At 51.2% G+C, this 22,766-nt stretch overlaps 3 protein-coding genes across 3 annotated transcripts; 2 read left to right on the top strand and 1 right to left on the bottom strand.

The window, feature by feature from the left end:
• Positions 1–1,153: 1,153 nt before the first annotated feature.
• FOXC2 (forkhead box C2) lies at positions 1,154–4,051 on the top strand. The gene has a single exon (XM_066349741.1). The coding sequence runs from the start codon at positions 1,679–1,681 to the stop codon at positions 3,182–3,184; it is 1,506 nt and encodes a 501-aa protein (XP_066205838.1). The 5' UTR covers positions 1,154–1,678; the 3' UTR covers positions 3,185–4,051.
• An 8,109-nt stretch (positions 4,052–12,160) lies between these two features.
• On the top strand, positions 12,161–16,372 carry FOXL1 (forkhead box L1). The gene has a single exon (XM_066349650.1). The coding sequence runs from the start codon at positions 13,454–13,456 to the stop codon at positions 14,489–14,491; it is 1,038 nt and encodes a 345-aa protein (XP_066205747.1). The 5' UTR covers positions 12,161–13,453; the 3' UTR covers positions 14,492–16,372.
• A 5,681-nt stretch (positions 16,373–22,053) lies between these two features.
• Positions 22,054–22,224, bottom strand: LOC136381387 (small ribosomal subunit protein eS28-like). The gene has a single exon (XM_066350038.1). The coding sequence runs from the start codon at positions 22,222–22,224 to the stop codon at positions 22,054–22,056; it is 171 nt and encodes a 56-aa protein (XP_066206135.1).
• Positions 22,225–22,766: the final 542 nt, after the last annotated feature.

The raw sequence follows: 22,766 nt of genomic DNA on the forward strand, positions 1-22,766 counted from the left end.
AAGTCAGCTTGGAAAATCCCAAGGGGGCTTTGCGGGTTGCGCAGAGAGGAACGGCGCTCGGGTCCGTGTTCGAGGCGCCGGGCGCGGTAGGGAGCCCGCGCTAGGGACGCGCGTCGTGGGGCCGAGTCCCCACGGAGAGCCGCTGGGTTTCTCGGCTGGGGCACAGGAGACGGCCCGGCCCGGGGCTCGCTGCATTGTTCCCAGCTTTCGGGAGCGCGGGAACCAGCTTGTCAAAGAGAGCGTTTGTCCGGGAAAAGGGAGCCACTGCGAAGCTGGAGCCGGTGGGCTGCAGGCATCGACGCGGGAGCGAGCGCGGGGAACCGAACAGAGTTTGTTCACTGTCTTCCCCAAATTCCACAAAACTGTTCGCAATGACGCGAGTGACTTACCTAATCCATGGCGAATTTAGAGGATTCAATTCTCAAGATATTGCTACTTTCCCCGCTCCGCCTAACTAACCCCTATGGACACTGTGGCCCTTCTCTTCAGGAGGGGTTGAGGGGCATTCCATTTCTGTAATTTACCTCTAAAACCTTCATAGGTTATTCTTGACTGCCCTGAAGCTGGACACTCCCTGTTGATTATTAATTATTTGCTTAAATAATAACAACATTCAGGGGAGGCCCCTTCTATGCTAAGCCAGCACGTCTGCTTTGAATCCATTACACCTGGGCCCCGACAATTAGGAAATCTAATTATTCGCCTCATCACTCATTAATAAGAAAAATAGTCTCAGGGTCTTTGCTACTTACAAGGTCTTTGGGGAGAGAGATATTTGACTACATTAATCAATTCGCTTTTATATTTCAAAGCTTTTTTTTTTTTTTTTTTTTTTTGCAAAAGAGCGTTGCTTTTTTCTTCTTGCTCTGGGCACGTGGGCCCACTAACCAAACTGTGAAAATAAAATAAAATTTAATAAGATATAACTCTTTTCTTGAAAAAAAATCTTTTCAAGTTAAGACTGGAGCTGCATTAAAGTCTGGCTCTGCGCGGCTGGGTCTTAGAGCCGACGGATTCCGGCGCTCCTCGTCCTGATTGGGTGCCAGCTCCCCATAGCTGCCTGGTTATTGGCTCCCGGAGGGGGCGTGGCCAGAGGAAAGTAAAAACTCGCTTTCAGCAAGACGACTTTTGAAACTTTTCCCAATCCCTAAAAGGGACTTTGCTTCTTTTTCCGGGCTCGTCTGGGCAGCCAGTCTGGACCCCGGCTCGCTGACCCTCAGGGCTACTGATTTGCTGGGGAGCTTGGAGAGCCGCTTTCCCCCTCCTAGCACGGACCGGGGGACCAACGTTGGTCCGCAGCGCGCGTGGCGTCTCCGCTGCGTCCCCAGCCGCCCGCCGGGGCTGCCACCCGCCGGGTCCTGAGCGTGAGCGAGCGAGCAGGGGCCGGCGCTGCGCTTGCCCGGGGCGCGCCCTCCAGGATGCTGATCCTCCCGGTTCGCTGAAAACGAGCGCCCCTTCTCCGTCCGAATTCGAGCGCCGAGCGCCGGCGCCTCCTCCACCTCACCCCCGAGGTTTCCAGACACCCGGGGCTCCCCCCCCCCCCGCCCGCTGACTACTCTTTCGCTCGCTCGCTCGCTCGCTCTCTCTTGCTTGCTCGCTCTCTCTCCCTCTCTCTTTCTCGCAGGGCCTTCATCACGGTCCGTGCGAACAGGCGGTGGCGAGCCGTCTCGGACGCAGCATGCAGGCGCGCTACTCCGTGTCCGACCCCAACGCCCTGGGAGTGGTGCCCTACTTGAGCGAGCAGAATTACTACCGGGCGGCGGGCAGCTACAGCGGCATGGCCAGCCCCATGGGCGTCTACTCAGGCCATCCGGAGCAGTACGGCGCGGGCATGGGCCGCTCCTATGCACCCTACCACCACCACCAGCCCGCGGCGCCCAAGGACCTGGTAAAGCCGCCCTACAGCTACATCGCGCTCATAACCATGGCGATCCAGAACGCGCCCGAAAAAAAGATCACCCTGAACGGCATTTACCAGTTCATCATGGACCGCTTCCCCTTCTACCGGGAGAACAAGCAGGGCTGGCAGAACAGCATCCGCCACAACCTCTCGCTCAACGAGTGCTTCGTCAAGGTGCCCCGCGACGACAAGAAACCCGGCAAGGGCAGCTACTGGACCCTGGACCCGGACTCCTACAATATGTTCGAGAACGGCAGCTTCCTGAGGCGCCGGCGGCGCTTCAAGAAGAAGGACGTACCCAAGGAGAAGGAGGAGCGGGCCCACCTCAAGGAGCCGCCCCCGGCGACGTCCAAGGGCGCCCCAGCCGGGCCCCCCCTAGCGGACGCCCCCAAGGAGGCCGAGAAGAAGGTGGTGATCAAGAGCGAGGCGGCTTCGCCGGCGCTGCCGGTCATCACCAAGGTGGAGACGCTGAGCCCCGAGAGCGCGCTGCAGGGCAGCCCACGCAGCGCGGCCTCCACGCCCGCGGGCTCCCCCGACGGCTCGCTGCCGGAGCACCACGCGGGCGCGCCCAACGGGCTGCCCGGCTTCAGCGTGGAGAACATCATGACGCTGCGAACGTCGCCGCCGGGCGGCGAGCTGAGCCCGGCGGCCGGGCGCACGGGCCTGGTGGTGCCGCCGCTGGCGCTGCCCTACGCCGCCGCGCCGCCCGCTGCCTACGGGCAGCCGTGCGCGCAAGGCCTGGAGGCCGGAGCGGCCGGCGGCTACCAGTGCAGCATGCGCGCCATGAGCCTGTACACCGGCGCCGAGCGGCCGGCGCACATGTGTGTCCCGCCCGCGCTGGACGAGGCCCTCTCGGACCACCCGAGCGGCCCCACGTCGCCCCTGAGCGCCCTCAACCTAGCCGCGGGCCAGGAGGGCGCGCTGGCCGCCGCAGGACACCACCACCAGCATCACGGCCACCACCACCCGCAGGCACCGCCGCCCCCGCCGGCGCCCCAGCCCCAGCCGGCGCCGCAGCCCGGGTCCGCCGCGGCCCAGGCGGCTTCCTGGTATCTCAACCACAGCGGGGACCTGAACCACCTTCCCGGCCACACGTTCGCGGCCCAGCAGCAGACTTTTCCCAACGTCCGGGAGATGTTCAACTCCCACCGGCTGGGGATTGAGAACTCGACCCTTGGGGAACCCCAGGTGAGCAGCAACGCGAGCTGTCAGCTGCCCTACAGATCCACGCCGTCCCTCTACCGCCACGCCGCTCCCTATTCCTACGACTGCACGAAATACTGACCGGCCCTGGCAGGTCTGGCTTCGCCTCCCAGACGCGACCCTCTCAGACAGTTCAGGCTGGCAGAGACGCAAAAAGAACCAAAACACGTCCACCAGCTTTTTCTCAGACCCGGGAGCAGAGCGCGCGCGCGCCAGCTTCAGCCCTCTGGGAAACTGCAGGTAACTTTAATTCGCCGCCCCGTTTCTGAAATTCTCAAGAAGCCCCCCCGTGGAAGGGACGCAGCCCAACGAAATGAATATTAATTTTTAAATCCCCTTTCCCCTACCAGGATGGCTGTGCTCTCTACTTCTCTTGGGGTTTCCAAAATTAAGTTATGGACCAAACCCCATAGCGACCCAGTAAATGACTCTCTGTAGAGACCTCCATAGGTTTATGGGAGTCTCTATAGATTTTGTATGTGCTGTGTGTAATTTTAAATTTCTCTAACCGTGCTGTACAAATGTGTGGATTTGTAATCAGGCTATTTTTTTTGTTGTTGTTGTCGTTCAGAGCCATTAATATAATATTTAAAGTTGAGTTCACTGGATAATTTTCATCTTGCCCAACCATTTCTAACTGCCAAATTGAAAATTCAAAAAAACCTATGTGGGGTATCCTCCCCCTGTACAATTCTGAAATATAATTGTTTCCCCAGTTGTAGGTCTTTTACAAAACAAGAAAATAATTTATTTTTTGTTGTTGGCCGAGAAAGAAATCAAGTATCTGATACTTTTTTTATTTACAAAGTATGATGGTTTTGTATAGTAGATTTCTCCATGAGCATTCCTAAAAGAAAAAAAAAAAAACTTTAAAAAATTTAACTTCACCTGTGTTTGTCTTATGTGGTCTTAATTGTTGTACTTACCTTAAAATAAACCCATGTTGTTTTTCTGCCCAAAAAAAGTGTGTTTGTGTTCTCACATTAAAAAAAAAGGAAAGAAAGAAAGAAGAAGGTGGGTTCGCAAATTCACCTGTTTTGATTATTTTTTTATTACACAGGTGGGTAAATGTGCAGATATATTCATATAGAGAGAGAGATGACCGCAGAGGAGTGCAAGCATTTTCTATTGTCTTGTTCATTGACAGAAAGGCTTTCGATTAATGAAAAATTTCACCCTGGTCGAGGCGATCCAGAAACAGTCCTGGCTGGACGCGGCTGCCAGAAGGGTTGCATGCTGTAATGTCTTTCGCCGTAATGCATTTTGCTAAATGCAGAAAAACACTCCACTTGTCAAAACAAACAGTGCCATTCCATAGGAGTGTCCAGCCATCCCCAGCTTAGGAGGGGAAGGAAAACTAGTTTTTGTCAGCTAACTACAAAGCAGGGGGAGTCCTGCTTTCCCTGCATTTCCTAAAATGCGGACTTCCTTACCCCCTTCAAAGGTTTTTCAGAGGGGAAGCTGACCCGGGCCGGCGAAGGTGCCAAGGGGGACGGAGTCTGTAGGCTTTCCTGACCATCTAAGTAGCGGCCACGTAAGAAGTGGATTTCAGATCTCTTTAATTCTTGATTTGATTTCCAAAGCTTTAACCCTAATGCAGTGAAAGATCTCAAAGCTTCATTGCCCTTCAAAAATAATTTCCAATGCTTTGAGTTCTAAATTTATCAATCTTTTCAGACTTTAAATAATAGAGAGATTATTTTTCTTTTCAATTCTAATATCTCATCTTTTTTTTTTTCTTCTTTTTAATAGCAACACAGCCTTTGTGAGATGTGACCACGGGGAAATGGCTTTGTTATCTATGTCCCTGGCCCAAACCCACAAACTCTCCTGCTGGTTTCTGTATCTAAATTTTGGGACCGGAACTCCAGATTGGGGGATGTTTCCCACCCCAGCAGGTGAGCTGTGCCTCACCGAGGGCCGCAGGCTTTTTGCGCACGGAACCTTTCAGGCCAGGATGAGTTCCCAAAAGGTGGTTTTCCTTCGTGCAGGGGCGTGGAACGTAACCTGGGTGTTGTGTTGTTTTAAACATGGCGTTTTGTCTCTATGTTGTGCTGACATAGAATTGGGGGAAGTTTGAGCATAATCATTTTTTCCCATATGTGTGACACAGATTCTTTCTATCGGTGGCCCAAGAGGTGGCATGTGGTTAAAAAGCTGCATTTTATTCCTTTCCATAGAAATGCGCAGGAACGGAGAGTTCCAGGGCTCCGTGCTTGACTTCAGCGGGGCCCAGGCCACAGTGCTTTGGTTGAGTGAGCTGGACCAGCCAGCTACAGAGAGAGAGGGATAGAGAGAGAGAGAAAGAGAGAGAGAGAGAGAGACCCCCTCTCTGAGCTGCAGAAAGAGACAGCCCAGCTCCTTGCCCAGCTCAGCACGCCGGTTTCATTTTGCTCCTGTTCGCCACAGGAGACAAGGATAGTATTCTAACTGGCTTTCGTCTTCCTCAGGTGTTTCAAAGAGTCCTTCCAGAAATATTGCCCTCGTTTTCAGTTTTAGTACTCAGACCAGGTCTGAGAGACACATGGAAAATCAAGGAGAGATAGGACGGAGTGGGGGGGTGCAAGACAGCCTGCGCTGCCTCTGAACCCGCCCTGGATCGGGAAGGGTTCTTAAAGAAGTCCCCGCTGTGTGTGGGCCGCTCACCAGAGTGGGTGGTTCGAGAAGGTTTTCCCCAATGGCATGGAGACCATGATGAGGGGCCCTTCCATTCCCTTGGGAGCATGGGCAACTTGGGGGATTGTGTTGGTGACTCTATTACAGCAGCAGTTTGGAGGGCTTGGGTGTATAGGGTCCCCTACAGATCCCTCAGTCTGAAGCCCTAAGGGCCCATGTAGGCGCAGGTCAGTACAGAAAGCTGGCCTGTGTGCTGGGTGCTGGGGTGGGCGCCTAGCTCAGAGCGGACCTCGGGCCTAAGGGCTTGCTCGGCACAGCCTCGCCGAGTCTGTTGCTCCCTGCGCAGTGGGGAGATCCCGAAGCAGGACACCTTGAGCAGCGGGGAGCCCAGGCACTGGCTGGGCCACTTCTCCTGACTTCTCGGCACCCTGCACATCTGCCTGGGTGCAAGACGGCGTGTCAGGCACAGGCTGTCTGCTTTTCCCACCCACTTGCTGCCCCTTCGTTCTGCCAGTCAATCCTCGGGAGGCCCAGGGCCTTTCAGGAAAAGGCAAAAGGAGGTCCAAGATGGAAGGGCCCAAAAGTCCATTGCAAGCTGCTGGGCCTCAGGGCTGGGGCGGCTCTGTGTCTGCCAGAATGCAGTTTGCACAAAATCGATGTCTGATAACCGTGTTCTTTCCTGACCCAATGAGATAGAGTCCTGCAGGTCTCAAAGACACAGCAACTTACATGCAAGCAGACCGAAGACCAAGGCAGAAACAGTTTCCCTCGAAGTTAACTCTGTGTCTCAGACCGGCCTTGGCTGGGTGGACTGTGTCTCTAAACAGGGTCCAGTCTTGACAGAAAAGCGCTGCCTGGAGAGCCCCCCGTGGCCTCCAAGCGTCCTGAACATTCCCATCACCAAAGAGGCTGCAATCGGAGTAGCCTCTGCTTCTTGTAACACTTGGAGAGACGCCCCAACCTCACCGCTTTCAGGAAGAAAGGACTAGGTTTGTCGCGCAGCCTGATCACTCAGCCTCTCCCCCAAGGCCAGACTTGGGTCTGTGGCTGGCTGAATCTCCCCGCCCTGGTTCAAGCGGCCTGTCCCTATGACCACCAGAATCACTGATGACTTGCCTCCTGGAATTGCTGGAGCACTGGGTTAGAAATGAGAAGACCACACTTTGCTGAGTGAACAAACAACTTCCCCTCCCTGGCCTGGGTCTTCTCATCTGTAGCATGACCAGGTGAGTGCAAGGGCCTCTCGGGGCAGCCAACGCTTCTCCTCCCAGCAGAGCAGGGCACCCTGCCCGGGGCCCTCGATGATCCCCTCTCCCCTTCCTTGCTGGTGGCAAGAAGTGGAGGGAAGAAAACGCAGAATCCTGGGAACTTCAGCACTTGGCTCATAAATCTTTCGGGGTCCATCTCCTCCCTTCTACCCCAAGACTGCCTGGGGGTCACCTCCGGGCCTGGGACAAGCTTCTGAATTGTACTCAAAGCACAGAGAACAGAGTTCCCAGGTCCCCCTGGGAAAAAAAACAAAAACAAAAACAAAACAAGCCTCGGTGGCTCAACACTCTTCTCCTCGTTACTCTCTTCACTCCGAATCTTAAAAAACTGGGCCGGGCATTGGGCAAGTTTGGCCCAATGGGAATTTATTGATATTCATAAACCTGAGGTGAGGAAAGAGAGACACCAGGAAAAGATACATTGATTAATGAGAGAACTAAGTTTCTTGAGCATGTGCTGGGATCTTGGAGCCTGTGCCTAACACCTCGTGGAATGTGTGCCCGGGGTCATTTCTGGACAGTACGCCCCTGACTCTCAGTGTGGTGGACATGGACAAGGGGAAAGCTGAGGGTTTGTTTCTTAGTCCAGGGACAGCTGGGGAGGCTGGACTCCAGGTGAACAGGACACACTGGGCTGGAGCCACCACCCGTGACTGCCTTCTGGCACCACATACTTGAAATGCTTTCCCAAACTTTTAGCAGCGCTCCCTGCCTGCCTCTTTCTTGCGTGGCCTCGGCTCACCAAAGCGTTTGACATGTTTGCTTTTTGACATAGGCATGTGAGGAAAGAGGTGGAATGTTTTAGGGAGCTTGGAAGTCTGGGCAGCCACAGTCGCATGGTTGGGACCGCCGCTGCGGCTGGGAAGATGCCACCGCCTGGACCTGTGCGAGCCTTTCTCTGGCTTTTACAGCATCCCGGCTGCGAAGCAAAGGCGGAGAGGCAGAGCTCGTGTGGCCTCTGAATGTGTCTCTCTGGCGCTGTGGTTTTCCAGTGTCAAGCTTACAGGGACACTGCACTGTCCTGGGACGGTGAGGGTGTGGAAGGCTGCAGAAGAGGGAAGGGGATGTGTTGATGGATTGATGTGTTTGCTGGCATGACTGGTCCCTGTAAGAGAATGGAGTTGGGGAGCATTGGGAGGGAAGACCCTGGCCTTCTGAACCTGGGGTACAGCTTTGTGCTTAGTCTCTGCCCACCCAGCCTGAGAGGTCATGGAGGCAAGAGAGAACCTTGTGACCACTGACTTTGTGGCCTTCTCTTTCCCAGGAGCCCCTTCTGGGCCGTCTCTGCCTTCGTCGTACTTTTGCAAGCAGGCTCCTAGCAGAGCCTTTTTGTCTCAGCTGAATCCACACATCCCAACTCAGGCCATCTGAGGGTTCGTGTGACCTCAGGCATGCTACCTCTAGCTCACTGCACTTGTTTCTCAACTGAAAAATAATAGGATCACCAATAGGGCTATTGTGAAGATGAGTGAATCCAAAACACAATATGAAAGTTATTCCACCAAGCCCGGTCCACAGTAAAGACACACTATTAGATGTAGGATTTACCTGGATAACAGAAAAAACAGGAATCTTTAGTCTCAATTAATGGTATCTATCAGGTTAAAGAGCTTGGGCAGTGCAGTGTTTTTGCCCTAATTGCCCTTTTTAGACTCTTTAAAGCAGTGGTAGTCAACCTGGTCCCTACCGCCCACTAGTGGGCGTTCCAGCTTTCATGGTGGGTGGTAGCGGAGCAACCAAAGTATAAATAAAAAGATAGATTTAACTAGAGTAAGTTGTTTTATAAAGATTTATTCTGCCAAACTTAGCAAAAATCTGACATAAAGTCCTTGGTAAGTAATTATTATTATATGCTTTAACTTGCTGTCACTCTGCTTTATACATTTTATGAAGTAAAGTGACTTCCCTACTTTATAAATCACCATGACTGTGGAACCAGTGGACGGTTAGAAAATTTTACTACTAACAGAGATACAAAAGTGGGCGGTAGGTATAAAAAGGTTGACTACCCTGCTTTAAAGCATTTCTGGGAATAAGGCGAACACTCATCCTGTTCTCTGGGCTTCACTCAACACCAGCTGACCAGTCCACAGCTACCTTCATGGCTCCCACCCCCACTCCTTGCAAGAAGCATCAGAAAACCCTGTTCCCCAGTCCTTTCAAAGGGGGAGAGGAGGGGAGGAGAAGGGATGGGAGGGAAGGGGAGAGGAAGGGAGGGTCTTCTGGGTTTTAATAGGATGTGAGGACTCTTGGTTTCCTACTTAAAATGCCCCAAATCTCACCCGTTTGGTGGTGCCGAATACCTCTCCTGTCTGGAGGGCCCCTCCCTTCACTTTCTGCAGGCACATCTCTGGACCCTCTGTGGACAGCTGAGGCTCCCAGACTTCAGAGAACCCACCTTCGGAGAAAACAGTGTGGGTTCCGATCCTTGTTCTGCTATTTACTACCTCCAATGTCTTGGGGTGTTCTGTGCCCAGCCTCAGTTTCATCATCTGTGAAATGGGCCAATCCCTGTCTTTCAGAGATGCTGCAAGGGTTCTCGAGAGAACTGCCACAGGGCCCTCAGCACCCACATGCCATAGCTATTAGAATGTGATTGTTTTCCTGGCTTGGTCAGACTTCCTGGAGGAGGATCTGGAGTGAGTTAACTTCCGGGTCTTAGTTTCTTGCTCTGCAGAATGGGAATGGTACACATGTCTTTCTTAGGGTTGCTGTGAGGATGGAATGACCTAACACAAAGACAGCCCTTAGAATGGTGCTAGCATATAATAGTCTCAGTACATTTTATTTAAATTTTTTTTTAAGTTTAAAAAAAATGTATTTATTTGAGAGAGAGGAAGGGAAGGGAGAGAGAGAGAGAAACATTGATGTGTTTGTGTGTGTGCCCTGACCCAGGATCAAACGGGCAACGTTTTTTCATATCAGGATGATGCTTAACCAACCAAGCTATCTGGCCAGGACAACATTTATTTTCCTCATTGATAGTATTCTTATTATCATCATTCTTCCCAGGGTTGTCAGTAAGGTGACCTGGCTGAGTAAGTCCTGCATCTTTCCGTCCTCACCCCTCTCAGGTATATCACACATATGGCAACATCAATCATATATATAATTGATTAACTGTCTTCACACTTAGAAAGTGATGCACATATTTGGAGAGATGACACAGATCATCACTAATTCGACGGTCTGCTTTTTAATTTACCAGTGAAGCCGAGGAAGCATAGGTGCCTCTGGGAGTGAGCGCGCAGTGATTAAAGCTCGCCTCTCCCCTTCAGCCTCTTTTTCTGAGGCCATTTTGGTCCGGGTTGGTGTCTGGCCTCTGCCCAGCCTTCCCAAGGAGAAGGCTTTCTCCAGAAAGGTGAGGTTTGGGAATGGTACAGTCTGCCCTCATCCCACACTGAGCCTGATTTCTTCAGGGGTCCCAGAGTTGGAAGCGCAGTGGTCCTTCCCATAGCATCCGGCCATCTCAGAGCTTCCCTGCCGACTGGTAGAGGCATTTGTACTGACTTCAGACATGAACGCACTTTTCTGGGATCTGAAGACTTATGAACCAACTGGGAACTTTTAATGTCTCCACCTGGCTCCCTGGAACACCCGTTTTGCCCGGCTGTCTCTCAGGTTCAGCTCCCCCCCCCCCCCCCCCCCACACACACACTCAATACCCTCCTCGCCCCCCCACTAAGCCTTCACTCCGTCCTCACCCGACAGAGCTTCCGCACGAGGGCGCATCCGCTCTCAGGCTTTAGGGCTTGCGCCTTGCGCTCCCCGGAAATATGCACCAGTGCGGTCCTTCCTACAGCAGTTACAAAAACTCGTCACGGTCACCTAGAAGCCCAGGATTCATCTCCGAGCGGGAGTCGGGTTGGGGCGCCAGTCTGGAGTTCTATGGCTGCAACTTCTGGGAAACACTGCAAACTTCAGCAAACGCGCGGGGCTGGATGTGCCTCTCCAGACCGCGTCTAAAATTCGCGTTTTCCTCCCCCCTCCTCCGTTACTATCAGTGCCCCGCCCACCAGCCGCGCGTATCTCCGCCTGCGTCCGGCCCATGCCCAAATTGGGTTGTGTTTATTATTATACGAATTCAAGCTCATATTTGCCTTAGAGTTTAGAAGAAGTGTCGTTTCGGCGCGCCTTTCGGGAGAGGCAGGGGTGTGCGAGTTGGACTCCGGGTGCTCGGGAAGCTTCGTGAAGGGCTCAGGGTGCAAAGGTGGAGGTGGTGGTGCGTAGTGACATGTTTGTCTCTTGCTCTGGGTCTGTTAGAGTGGGCACCGAGTTTGGAAATCGAGCTGAATCCAAACTTGAGCTTGCTGGGGGCGCGCTGATCTGGAGAGAGGTTGGGGAACCCTGGGGACTGTGGGACCGCGGGTTGCAAAAGCACGGCATTGAGGCTCTTTCTTTCTCGCTCCAGGGTTGAAAGGGGTGCTCCGGTAAGAGCCTGAGATCCAGAGAAAGGACAGCGCCCCGCCCCCTCCAGGCAAGAGGGCCGTCCTCAAGACCTAGGCCCCGGTAGGCTAGGTGGAACGGCTGGCCTAAGTTAGAAATGCAGCGCCCAGGACGGAGCCTTAGCGGTGTCCCAGGGCCTGGCCCTGCGCTCCTTCAAGCCGGCCTGCACCCAAACCGGTTTTCCGACCCCGATTGCCATGTCCTTGTCGGTATTTCAAACGTATCCGCTCCCCCGCGGGCTATCCGGAACCCCTAAACTTCTGCACTCCCCATTTTGGGGTGAGATTCTCCCGAGTGGTCTCAACCAGTCTGCAGCATGGTGTCGCCTCCCTGTGACAGCAGTAGTGGCAGCTCCTCCTCCACCCCCCACCCCCCAGTGCGTGTTGAGTGCCTCTTTCCCCATTCCTCGTGGGAGCCAGTTGTGGACAATTTCTATGCCATCTGCCTCCTCACCCCTCCCTCTGATCTTTGACATGGTGGCCACTTTAGTCAATGAAACGCTAATTCAGTTATCCTGAGTGGGGTTTTTTGTTTTTTTTTCTTTTAAAAAATATTCATCAGAGATCATAAACAAGAGCTAGTCACGCTACATTCGCTCCCTTTCCCTGCCCCCAACGGGGTGGAAGGAGGGCAGATATACCTCCAACTAAATCAGCATCATCCAGGGTTTTTTATTCAAACTCTGACGTGGCTAAATGTAAAATGCATGGGGGTGGGTCGGGGGAGACCAAGTAGGCTTTCCAAATGCTTAATGTAATCACGGGCCAGCTGCGTGCACTTGTAAAGTTGTTATAACCCCCCTCCTTGTTATAAACAGGAAAGCGCAGAATATAAAGCAAGAGACCCGCATTCACAAATACCAGCTCTCCCCAGCCAGCTGCCAAATTCCCCTTTTATGGTGTTTCTTGCTTGCAACCTCTGCCCCATCAGAAAGACCTTAGTTTCTCTCTCTGAACTCTCTCTAGTTCCAATCGGGTTTATTTTGAACTTCCCTCAACTGAGCTGTGGACTAGGTAACCCACACCCTCTCCGACTCCCCCACACCGTCTGGGCGCCTTTGGCTTCAAGAAAAATTGGGCTCGCTGAGTCCGCTTCCCCGGGTCCCTAGGGCGCCCTGGAAGTTGAGGCTCGCTGCCTGTGGGATACTAGCCGTCTAGGAAGGGCCCTGACTCTTGCGGAACATGCCCACGACTTTTCCAAGGATGACTGCATCCTTGTCTCATCAGACTTCCAAATCTGTTAGCTAGAGAAACCTCTTCCCACAACGTATGTCAAGTTTTTAAAAGACCCAGGAAGGTGTTTTGTGAGATTGTGCCATCTCTACATCTATTAAGCTTGGGAGAAGAAAAGACTTTTTGTGGGAGGCCCGAAGGTTGCGGGGGTGGCTCCCACAGGTCAGCGGTAAAACTCACTCCTGCTCCCCGCCCCCCTATCCCCACCTCGCCTTCCTGGCCCGGCAGACCCCGCTCCCAGCCACCGCGGTCCACATCCTGCCTCGCTGACTGTGTGTGCTTACAGCGTCAAGGGGTGGACGTGATATTTCAAACATCAGATCAGTGCGTTTATATATTGGGTGCCCGGAAATTTTTCCAAATAAACACAGCTTGATTCAACTTGGGTGGGCGGACTTATCAACAGACTAATTCTATAAACAAATGAAGGAATAGCCCCGAAACCGATTGGCTGGTATCAAAAAGACACGTGGAGGGAAAAGCTTGGAGTTTTTCAGCAATGAAATTTTAATTAATGTGGGTGGGCTGAGAACACAACGACTGTTTATCATAGACAATTTATTTTCCAGCGCTAAGTCAACATATAATAGCAAACTTACAACAATTATTTAACATTTTTAAAGCCATGAAGAAGGGACAGAGCTTGGAGCGGCCGGGGAGAGAGGCAGAGCGGGAGGCAGACACACGGCAGGCTCCCCGGGAGGGCCCTCGCGGCGCGGGGCGCAGTCCCTGAGTCGCCGGGGTCGCTTGCGTCGCGGGGAGCGCGCGGTGCTGGCTCCACGCTCGCCATGAGCCACCTCTTCGGCTCCCGGCTGCCTGCGCTGGCCGCCTCCCCCATGCTCTACCTGTACGGCCCCGAGAGACACGGGCTGCCTCTGGCCTTCGCCCCCGCGGCAGCTCTGGCGGCCACGGGCCGGGCGGAACCCCCCCAGAAGCCGCCCTACAGCTACATCGCGCTCATAGCCATGGCCATCCAGGACGCGCCGGAGCAGAGGGTCACCCTCAACGGCATCTACCAGTTCATCATGGACCGCTTCCCCTTCTACCACGACAACAGGCAGGGCTGGCAGAACAGCATCCGCCACAACCTCTCGCTCAACGACTGCTTCGTCAAGGTGCCCCGCGAGAAGGGACGGCCGGGCAAGGGCAGCTACTGGACGCTGGACCCTCGCTGCCTGGATATGTTCGAGAATGGCAACTACCGCCGCCGGAAGAGGAAGCCCAAGCCGGGCCCCGGCGCCCCGGAGGCCAAGCGGTCTCGTGCCGATACGCACGAGAGCGGCGCAGAGGCGCAGTCAGAAGCGGGGATCCGGGAAGGGCGCTCCGGGCCCGCGAGCCCCCGCCACGAGGGAGCGCCCGCGCCTCCCTGGCCCTTCCGAGAAGGCTCCTCGACGCCGGGGCCCCTCCTCTGCCCCGGGCCCGAGTCACCAGAGGAGGATGCGGGCGACGCTGTCCAGGTGGCCGCGGCTGTGGCGGTGGGCCAGCGAGCGCGCACGGTGGATGGCCCGGGGTCCCCGCCGCGCCCTACCTTCCGCAGCTCTCCGAAGAGCTCCGACAAGTCCAAGAGCTTCAGCATAGACAGCATCCTGGCGGGATGTCAGGGCCAGAAGCCGGCTGCGGGGACCGAGCTCCTAGGGGCTCCTAAGCAGGGGCCCGGCGGCTGTCTGGGCACCTCGCTTCTGGCCACCTCCACGAGCCTCTGCCCGCCTTTCAACGCTTCCCTAATGCTGGACCCGCACGTTCAGGGTGGCTTTTACCAGCTCGGGATCCCTTTCCTCTCCTACTTCCCCTTGCAGCTCCCCGACACCATGCTTCACTTCCAGTAAAGCCAACAGTGGGGCCGTTCTTTCCCCAGCCTTGGTCTGAGCGGCTCTCATTGCTGAGGAAAGGAACACCTTTTTTTTTTTTTTTTTTCCAGTGATCTATTCCTCTGCCGAAGTGTGGATCCTGGGAAGTGCTTCCAACTTATGTGTGCAGGTGGGGAGACCTTCTTGGAGGGGACCCAGAACTGGGATGTCTTCGGATGTTTAAAAGATCCTGCCGGCTGGGAGTTAGGCATCTCAGACCTCCCACTGCTCCAGCAGGAGAATTTCTTGACCTTGGGACAGTTTAAAGGTGTGCTCTTCAGCCACCACAGGTCCTACGTGTCTGGGACATATGCAGGCCCAATCAGCCGGAAGGCAGGATAGAGGAAAGAAGTGTGGTCATTTTAGTCTGAGAGCTACCAGCTTACTGTCGCCGGCTTTATTGTCACAAAGACTCGGGTCTTGGCTTTCTCCCGTCTGGGAGATGGGTGTTCACAGCTGGGTTTGTCCCTGAAGTCCAGTTGTGGGGACCCTGAGGGTGACCCCAGTTTTTTCAGGTTCTTTGGCAGATTGTAAGACCTGGTGAGGATTCACAACCAATGTCCAGGTGGAAGATGAGAAACCACATTTTTAATTTTAAATAGAAATTTTTTCTTTTTTTTTCTTTCTAAGCACTAAAAGAAACATGTTCTATTCTTTGCCTAAGTACTTGACTCTTTTTACTATAACGATTGCTCTGTGAAAACATTTATATTAACAACTGTTAAGAAAGTGCACTCTATATAATATAGCATTAGTCATTAGTCAATACACATGTTCTCCAATGCATGTTACCAACGATAGCGGTCATCCTGTCTCTTTGCTTTTGTTTTTAAGGGATCGAAGATTTCAGGGGAGACGGCAGTGTGTGAAGGGGAGGGAAGATGTCTCAGACAGCATAAGATCTTTGATTTCCACGTTTAATCTAAGATCTAAGTTTGATTGTCCATTTTCCAGAATTGTGTAATGAAGGACTACTATTCATCAAACAAGTTGGGTGAAACAAACACAGGAAAAGCAAGTAGAGGGAGAGGTTTACCATCAAGGGTGGAAAGAGCAAGGGAATCTGCTGATGTCTGCCTGAGGCCGCTCTCCGGACCCCAAGGAAAATAAGTCATGGTGGGAGGATTCTTATAGACATCCCCAGCCCACTGCATCCCAGCCTGCAATCTGAGTCCTGCTCCTCCCTCCAACCCCTACCTACTAAGCAGACCCAGAGACTGCAGCTAAATAAACCCATTATGGAGGTGACTAGAAGTCTGGTGGGAGGGATGGGTTGCAAGGCAGGGGTCTGTAGCAAAGATTTGGTTAAGAAGATTGAGATTTTCACAGTCCAGTTCAGCTTGTAACTTTCAGATAATGCATCCAGCCTCTTCCGGTATCTCTCTTTGGGTTGTCATAGGGGTTCCGAAACTTGATCTCCTAGACCTCCAAGATATTTTCATTTTATCTGATGTGGGAAAGGCACAGTAAGTCATGAGTTGTTGGAGGTGGGTTAAGCGAAGTCTTCAGAGTAACTTTTAAATAGTTTCCAGGACTTATATAAAATGGGTACACACTTTACATTAAGAGAACCTATTGGCTGATATGTTGGAAAGGACATTTAGAACAAGCATAATAATTTAATAATTAGTAAGCACAGAGTTGGCTTTCTGAGAATTCATCCTTAAAGCCATGTGCTACTGACTCATAAATGTCTCCCTGACGGCATTCTACCCAGGCTGGTGAGAACACTTTAGTGAGCTGCAGATTGTTTTTGACTTTAAGAACTTTGATGAGATTTTATTGTTGAGATCTAGGCTCACTGTGATTAATTTAAAATGTGGTGGAAGAGCTGCCATTGGCTATTTTGTTATCCCCAAGTCTCAGCCTCTCTGTGAATAAAGTTGTTTTTTCATTAACCTCTCAGTGACTGGCTCAGTGGATTACTGGGGGAGGAGGGGGCGGGTATAAACAATTGATGTAATAAGAAAGAGGAGGCTGGGATTATATTTGGGAACCCCGTCAGCATCTCAGGGGCCCGAGCAGAAAACCCCAGGACCAGTGGATACTGCCTGAATGTCAAAAAGTAAGATGAAGATTCTGCTGTGTAGAATCTGCTTTCAATTTTTCAATTTTTTTTTGCTTGATTTGCTATCTTGTATGTTTTGTTAATTTATAGCTGTTTTCTGAAGAAGTCCATAATCTAATACTTGCTTTTTAAAAAGCTGGTATTTTAGAGTTATAGTTCCAAAAATATAATATAAACTTTATTTATGTGTCGCAGGAAAAAAAAGGCAGAAGTGTGCATCTACTTTGTAAGCAGCCTTATCCATACATAAAGAGAAATTCTGTTACCTTATCCCCACATTCACCTGATTTAGGAAAGCCAAGAGGAATGGACAGTGGGGTCATTTCCTATGAATTATATATGATTTTATATATATACATATAGTCTACCTACAGAAGAGAAAGAGGGGCTTTGAGTCTTAGTAATCCAAATAGCTTTTCTAATGTTCCAGATTTAATCATGGGCTCTAAATTATGGAGAACGAGACCAAGAAATGGATCCTACCCTTAATTAAAATATTTAGGGTAAACCAGAAGTAACCGTATCCTTCTACTCTTAGGCACTCTGAAGTTATGCCTCTGTGCTCTCATCTAAACAAGGGGTGCAGGTTCTGCTTTCTGTAAATGACCTTTGGTTCTAGCTGTGCTCTCTCTCTCTCACACACACACACACACACACACACACACACACACACACACACTCTCACAGCAGTACACTGATCATATGCGGGATATGGTAGGTATATGCACAATGATAAATAAATAATGTGTATGTATGTACGTGTAATATATCTGTCCATGTAGGCGGGACAGGTAATCTCAAATCTAGTGCTGAATCCTTTCAGAATAACCCAATTATTGAGTCTTGATACTCTTGGAAAGATTTTGTTTTTCTCTATAGTTCAAGCCAGGAATAATTCTGTTTTTTCACTTTTATAGTGAAACGTACAAAGTCTGTGAAAGAAGCTTGGAAGATGTACCTACTAGAGACCTCCACCTCCATGACTTTTACAAGGATCAGAGAACTTTGCAAAGGACTTTGCTTTGTTTGGCCTTGGCTATTTGCTAGATTTTGTAGAGGCTAATGGCCTCCTGGGTCTCAAATGCTCCAAGTTTTCTAGAACCTGAATAAGATATGTTTAGCCATTTTCTCCTATAATTGTGTCTCTCTGAAAAGGAGGCCACATGTGGTCTGTACCATTTCATGCAGAGTGGTCAGTGTATATCCATGTGTGGGTTAAGGAATTAGCCACACGTGATGATATTGTTACAGCTGGAGGCCAGGGCCTATCTGCCCAGACATGGGAATGTTAACATCACCAAAGTGGGTGACATTTCCAGGAATGAGCTGGAGTGAGTGCCAGAACTTGGTGGACTTCTCGTGTACAAGGTAGCTGGAATCTTGCTCCCATGAAGTGGGAATTGTTTTATAGAGTCAAAAATACACAATAATGAGCAAGGCTTGTTATTAGAATTACAGAACATCAGTTTGTTAGGAAAGTAAGTATTTTGATACACATTTCAGGCAGTTTTTACAAAATACCTGAATAGCCAACTGACAAGTTTTTTTTTTTTTACTACACCTCTCTTTATACAGAGGCCCCAAACTCAGGATTCTTGGGGTCAGGCAGATGCCCTAGATGTGAAGAGTGACCTACAGTGGGCAATCGGGAGTGGTGGAGCCTGGACTGACTGGGGGAGGGGCCTGTCTCTTCCAGTGGAGTTCAAATGCCAACTACATTGGGCTCACTGGCCAGATGTGGATTCAAGCCCAGGGTCCACACCATGGTGGGCAGATGAGACGGAGCACAGAATTTAATTCTCCTCCTGGGAAGTGGCTCAGGCTGGGTGTATGTGGGGGTAGAGGAGCACCAGTCATAAGTCTTGGATGCACATAGTCAAGTCAGGTGTCCTGAATGACCAGCAGTGAGGAGAGAGGGCCGAGGGGAGATGGGGGGGGAGCAAAGATTGGGTCCCAGTGTCTTTTTTCTCTCAGGCACAAGAATCAAGATTCCAGGAGGAAAACAGAAACCCACTTAGATGGGCCACTGGGAAAGAGGAGAGTGAAGGGACTAGTTACCGGGGAGGGACAAGGGAAGGGAATGCCCCGCCCAGGGTGAGCACAGGGGATGTGGCTGCAGACACAGTGCTGGCGCAGGCAGAGTCAGGAGGAACACCTCACCTTTCTCCTTTCTTACCCTCCTCACGTTGAGACCTCGGAATGGCCTGAACCCCTCTAGAAATCTAGCGTACAGTGAGTTCATCGTGGTCAGCCTGCAGGGGCAGAGCAGGGGCTGGGCACGCACCCACTGGAGGTGGGGCAAACAGAGACGGCCAGCACAGCGGAGGGCTGTCCTCTGGGGCCAGTGGGTTGCAGCTTCCCTGACCACACCTTTGACATCCAGGAACCAAGACTGAGCTGTTTCTGAGGATATTGGTGGCTACTTCTTGGCCTTCTAGGAGACTGTATTCTCTCATCTGGCAAGCTTCCAAGAGAAGGTGGCTCTAGATCCTAATCTGAGGCCCTCTTAATTGGGCAGGGTCTAGGCCTGGACTTAGCTCCCCAGGACCTTGTCCCCTGGACATACAGACTCTGCCTTCACAGCTTTGAGCCTGGCAAAGTCTTGCTGAGCCGCTGGGGTTGTGAATGACTGCACATAGATTAGTGACCAGTTCACTGAGCACCTAAAAATGAAGTTATCTCTCCCTGGGTGGTGTCCTCTCACTGGGTGGCTGATACTATCTCGCACTTCTGGAACGGGTGGACCACACACTGGAGAGGGGGTCCTCCTGCTGGAAGACCAGGGGAAGTAAGGTGCAAATGAAGTGTCTCGGCCCCAGGCAGCGTCTAGGTCAGGCCCTCTTGGAAGGGTGGAGAGATGACACCCTGGTGTTCACAAGATCACGCCACCTTGCACAACAGAAACTTTAAAGCATGACTCAGATGCTCATAATGTGCAATGTCAAATACCGGAGCCTTGCCTCTCCGGCAACTGGCCATCACACGTCTTTCTCAGGTAGCTGGTCACCACTTCCCATTCTGAGATTTTCCAGGTCTCTGTGGACACATCCCTCTCATTAATGTCTTATTGATTTGTCACCATGCAGCAATTTGACACTCAGGTGAGCCTGGGGAGGGCTACATTGGCCTTTTTATATGTGTGACCTCGGAGCTCCACTAGACCCAGCTTAAGAGTAAAGTAGCTTTAGTCGTCTGTGCCTTAACTTTCTCATCTGTACAAATGGAGATAATAATAGTAACTGCCTCACTGAGCTGTTGTGAGGAGTAATTAAATGACAGGTGTGAATTCATTTTTTTTTTATTTTAATTTTTATTTATTTATTTATTTCTCTTTTTAGAAGCTGGAAACGGGGAGAGACAGTCAGACAGACTCCCGCATGGGCCCGACCGGGATCCACCCGGCACGCCCACCAGGGGCGAAGCTCTGCCCACCAGGGGGCAATGCTCTGCCCCTCCGGGGCGTCGCTCTGCAGCGACCAGAGCCACTCTAGCGCCTGGGGCAGAGGCCAAGGAGCCATCCCCAGCACCCGGGCCATCTTTGCTCCAATGGAGCCTTGGCTGCGAAAGGGGAAGAGAGAGACAGAGAGGAAGGACGGGGTGGGGTGGAGAAGCAAATGGGCGCTTCTCCTATGTGCCCTGGCCGGGAATCGAACCCGGGTCCCCCGCACGCCAGGCCGACGCTCTACCGCTGAGCCAACCGGCCAGGGCCAACACAGGTGTGAATTCATAGGCTAGCACCTGTCCTAGTTGTCCTAGTTCTCATCTGAGAAATGGGAATAATCATAACTCCTCTTGCATCGAAACTTTGTCAGAATTAAATTAGCTCATCTATCCGCCATATCTGGTACACAGGGAGCGTTCAGTAAGGGGAGGTCTTATCGTTGTAGACAGACATAGCCTCTAATCTACACACATTTGTTTTACAATTCCATTGTGACTTCTTAGTCCGGTAACCAAATTGTGAACCGACAACTCTAGCTCACGTTATATAATTCTGGAGGTAACAGGAGACTCCTGGGGGCTCACTTCTCCAGTTCTCCCAGCCGGGTGGGCTGGGCTCTGTTTTCATCTCTTCATTGCAGTGTTACATCTCTTGAGATGATCCAACCGTTTGAACACGAAACCAAAAGCAAAATAAGCAACTCCGATGGCAGGGGAGCCCAGGAAAACCACAGGCGGGTCGGTTTTCACGGGCTGAAGAGAACACAGTCCCCTTGGTGTTTCCTTGCTTTGCCCAGGAACTTAGAAGGGGCTCCCATTGCTGGCTGTCCAGCCATTGTGAACTCAAGGGCTTTGGGAATGAATCAAACTCCTTATTTCTGGCTCCAGCACCAAGACCATTCCTGTAGGCCGGGGAGAGGCTCCACCCCGCTTCTGGGGAGACAAGGACCAGACTGGGGGAGCAGCTTTTCCTAAATTCATGCGTTTCAAAGCCCGCCTTATAAAGTGTAAGGAACATTTCTTTAAATGCTGTTGGCTAAATATAGCAGGGGCTTGGTCAGTTAGAACATTTTTAGAAAGCACATTACAAATCAGGAATGTTTTGGAGAAATAAATAAACTTTCCCACATTTTTGGACTTCAAGTCAGCACTGGGGGCTTCCTCTGGAGAGCATGATGGGGGGGGGGTGATGAATAATTCATGTTGGGCTCTCGCTGGTGCCCTGAATACACTGGAGTGACTTCTCCTTCACCTCCCTGGGTGCAGGGTTATAAGATGGGGATGGGGTGGGGTGGGAGACACAGTCAGGTTCAGCCCAGTGTCTGGTGTGAATAAGGGTTACTCAGTGACACAGGAAGTGGGATTAAAGAGAAAGAAATCTATTTCCAGTGCATTTCATTTCTTTTTATTTTCCCAAATTTTATTTTATTATTTTTTTAAAGGATTTTATTTGTTGATTTTAGAGAGAGGAGAGAGAAAGGAGGGTAGGGAGGAGCAGTAAGCATCAACTCATATTCCCGTCTGTGCCTTGACCGGGCAAGCCAGGGTTTCAAGCCAGCAACCTCAGCATTCCAGATCAGCGCTCTATCCACTGCGCCACCACAGGCCAGGTGCATTTCACTTTCTGTCCTTGCTGTTTGTTCTAGTGCTCACTGGGCTTACATGAAATGAGAACAAACTCAGAAGGCCATGGTGTCCTCTTCTTTGCTGCAGGATGACCTCAAGCGCTTGCCCCGTCCCGGTACCCACGTCTTATCCCCACTTGTTTAGCCTGTAGTGGGACCAGACGGTGTCTTTCTAAAAGCTCCTCAGGAGAGTCAGTTCTTGAGCTAGAATTGAAAGCCACAGCGGTAAGGTCCCAATGCCATCAGATGTATCAGTTGGGGTCAAAGTGGTTTGTTCATCCTTTCTTTTTTAATTTCAATGCTTTATTAACTCAAATATCATCCCCACAGGCCATGTGGTCCACCCAGATATCTAGGACCCAGACACAAATTCGGCGCAGCTTCCAAGCCTCTCACTCTGACTCCAATCAGGTGAGCACGTCGCCCTCACACCGAGGGCCTTGCACGTTGCAGATGATCGAGCAACTCTTGTCCATGGATTCCTGGTGCACCTGCATGCACTGTCCCTGGGAACCGGTCCTGCCCAAGCACCTGGTGACCCTGGCTAGCATGATAGCTTGCATGTGACTCGTGTCCATGATGGTGGCAGTCAGGTGGGAAGGACCACGTGTTCATCTTTTATTCTTTCTTTTCCTCCATCCACATTCATACACCATAGACTTTCAGCTTCTTTCCACACCCTCAGCCATCCTTCTTTACTTTGAGTGGAGTTTCCCTCCACTATAGAAGTTACATGCGTTCACAAAAGAAATGTGGAGTATATAGAAAAGTATTAAAAGGAGAACAAACCTTAATTCCATGATCATCTGTAATAATTCTACCTCTAAGAGGTAATGGCTGGTATTTCTAATACCCTTTGATATTGCTTTGATGATATATACATACACATATACATATACATATACATATAGTTTTTACTTCATCGATGCTAACACCATCATCATCATTATCAATCATCATCATCATCATCACCAAAGAGCTTCCCAGCACCCTTGTGCAGTGCCTCTGTAAGGCACAATTCTTTTACTTTAATTATCAATAGCTTGGCAACATAAAGAGATGAATGGGATAGATAGATTGATTGACTTATTGACTTAAACTTTTTAAATTTTGCAATAAT

This window comes from Saccopteryx leptura, chromosome 9, assembly GCF_036850995.1.
Source record: "Saccopteryx leptura isolate mSacLep1 chromosome 9, mSacLep1_pri_phased_curated, whole genome shotgun sequence".
NCBI classification, from domain to species: Eukaryota; Metazoa; Chordata; class Mammalia; order Chiroptera; family Emballonuridae; genus Saccopteryx; species Saccopteryx leptura.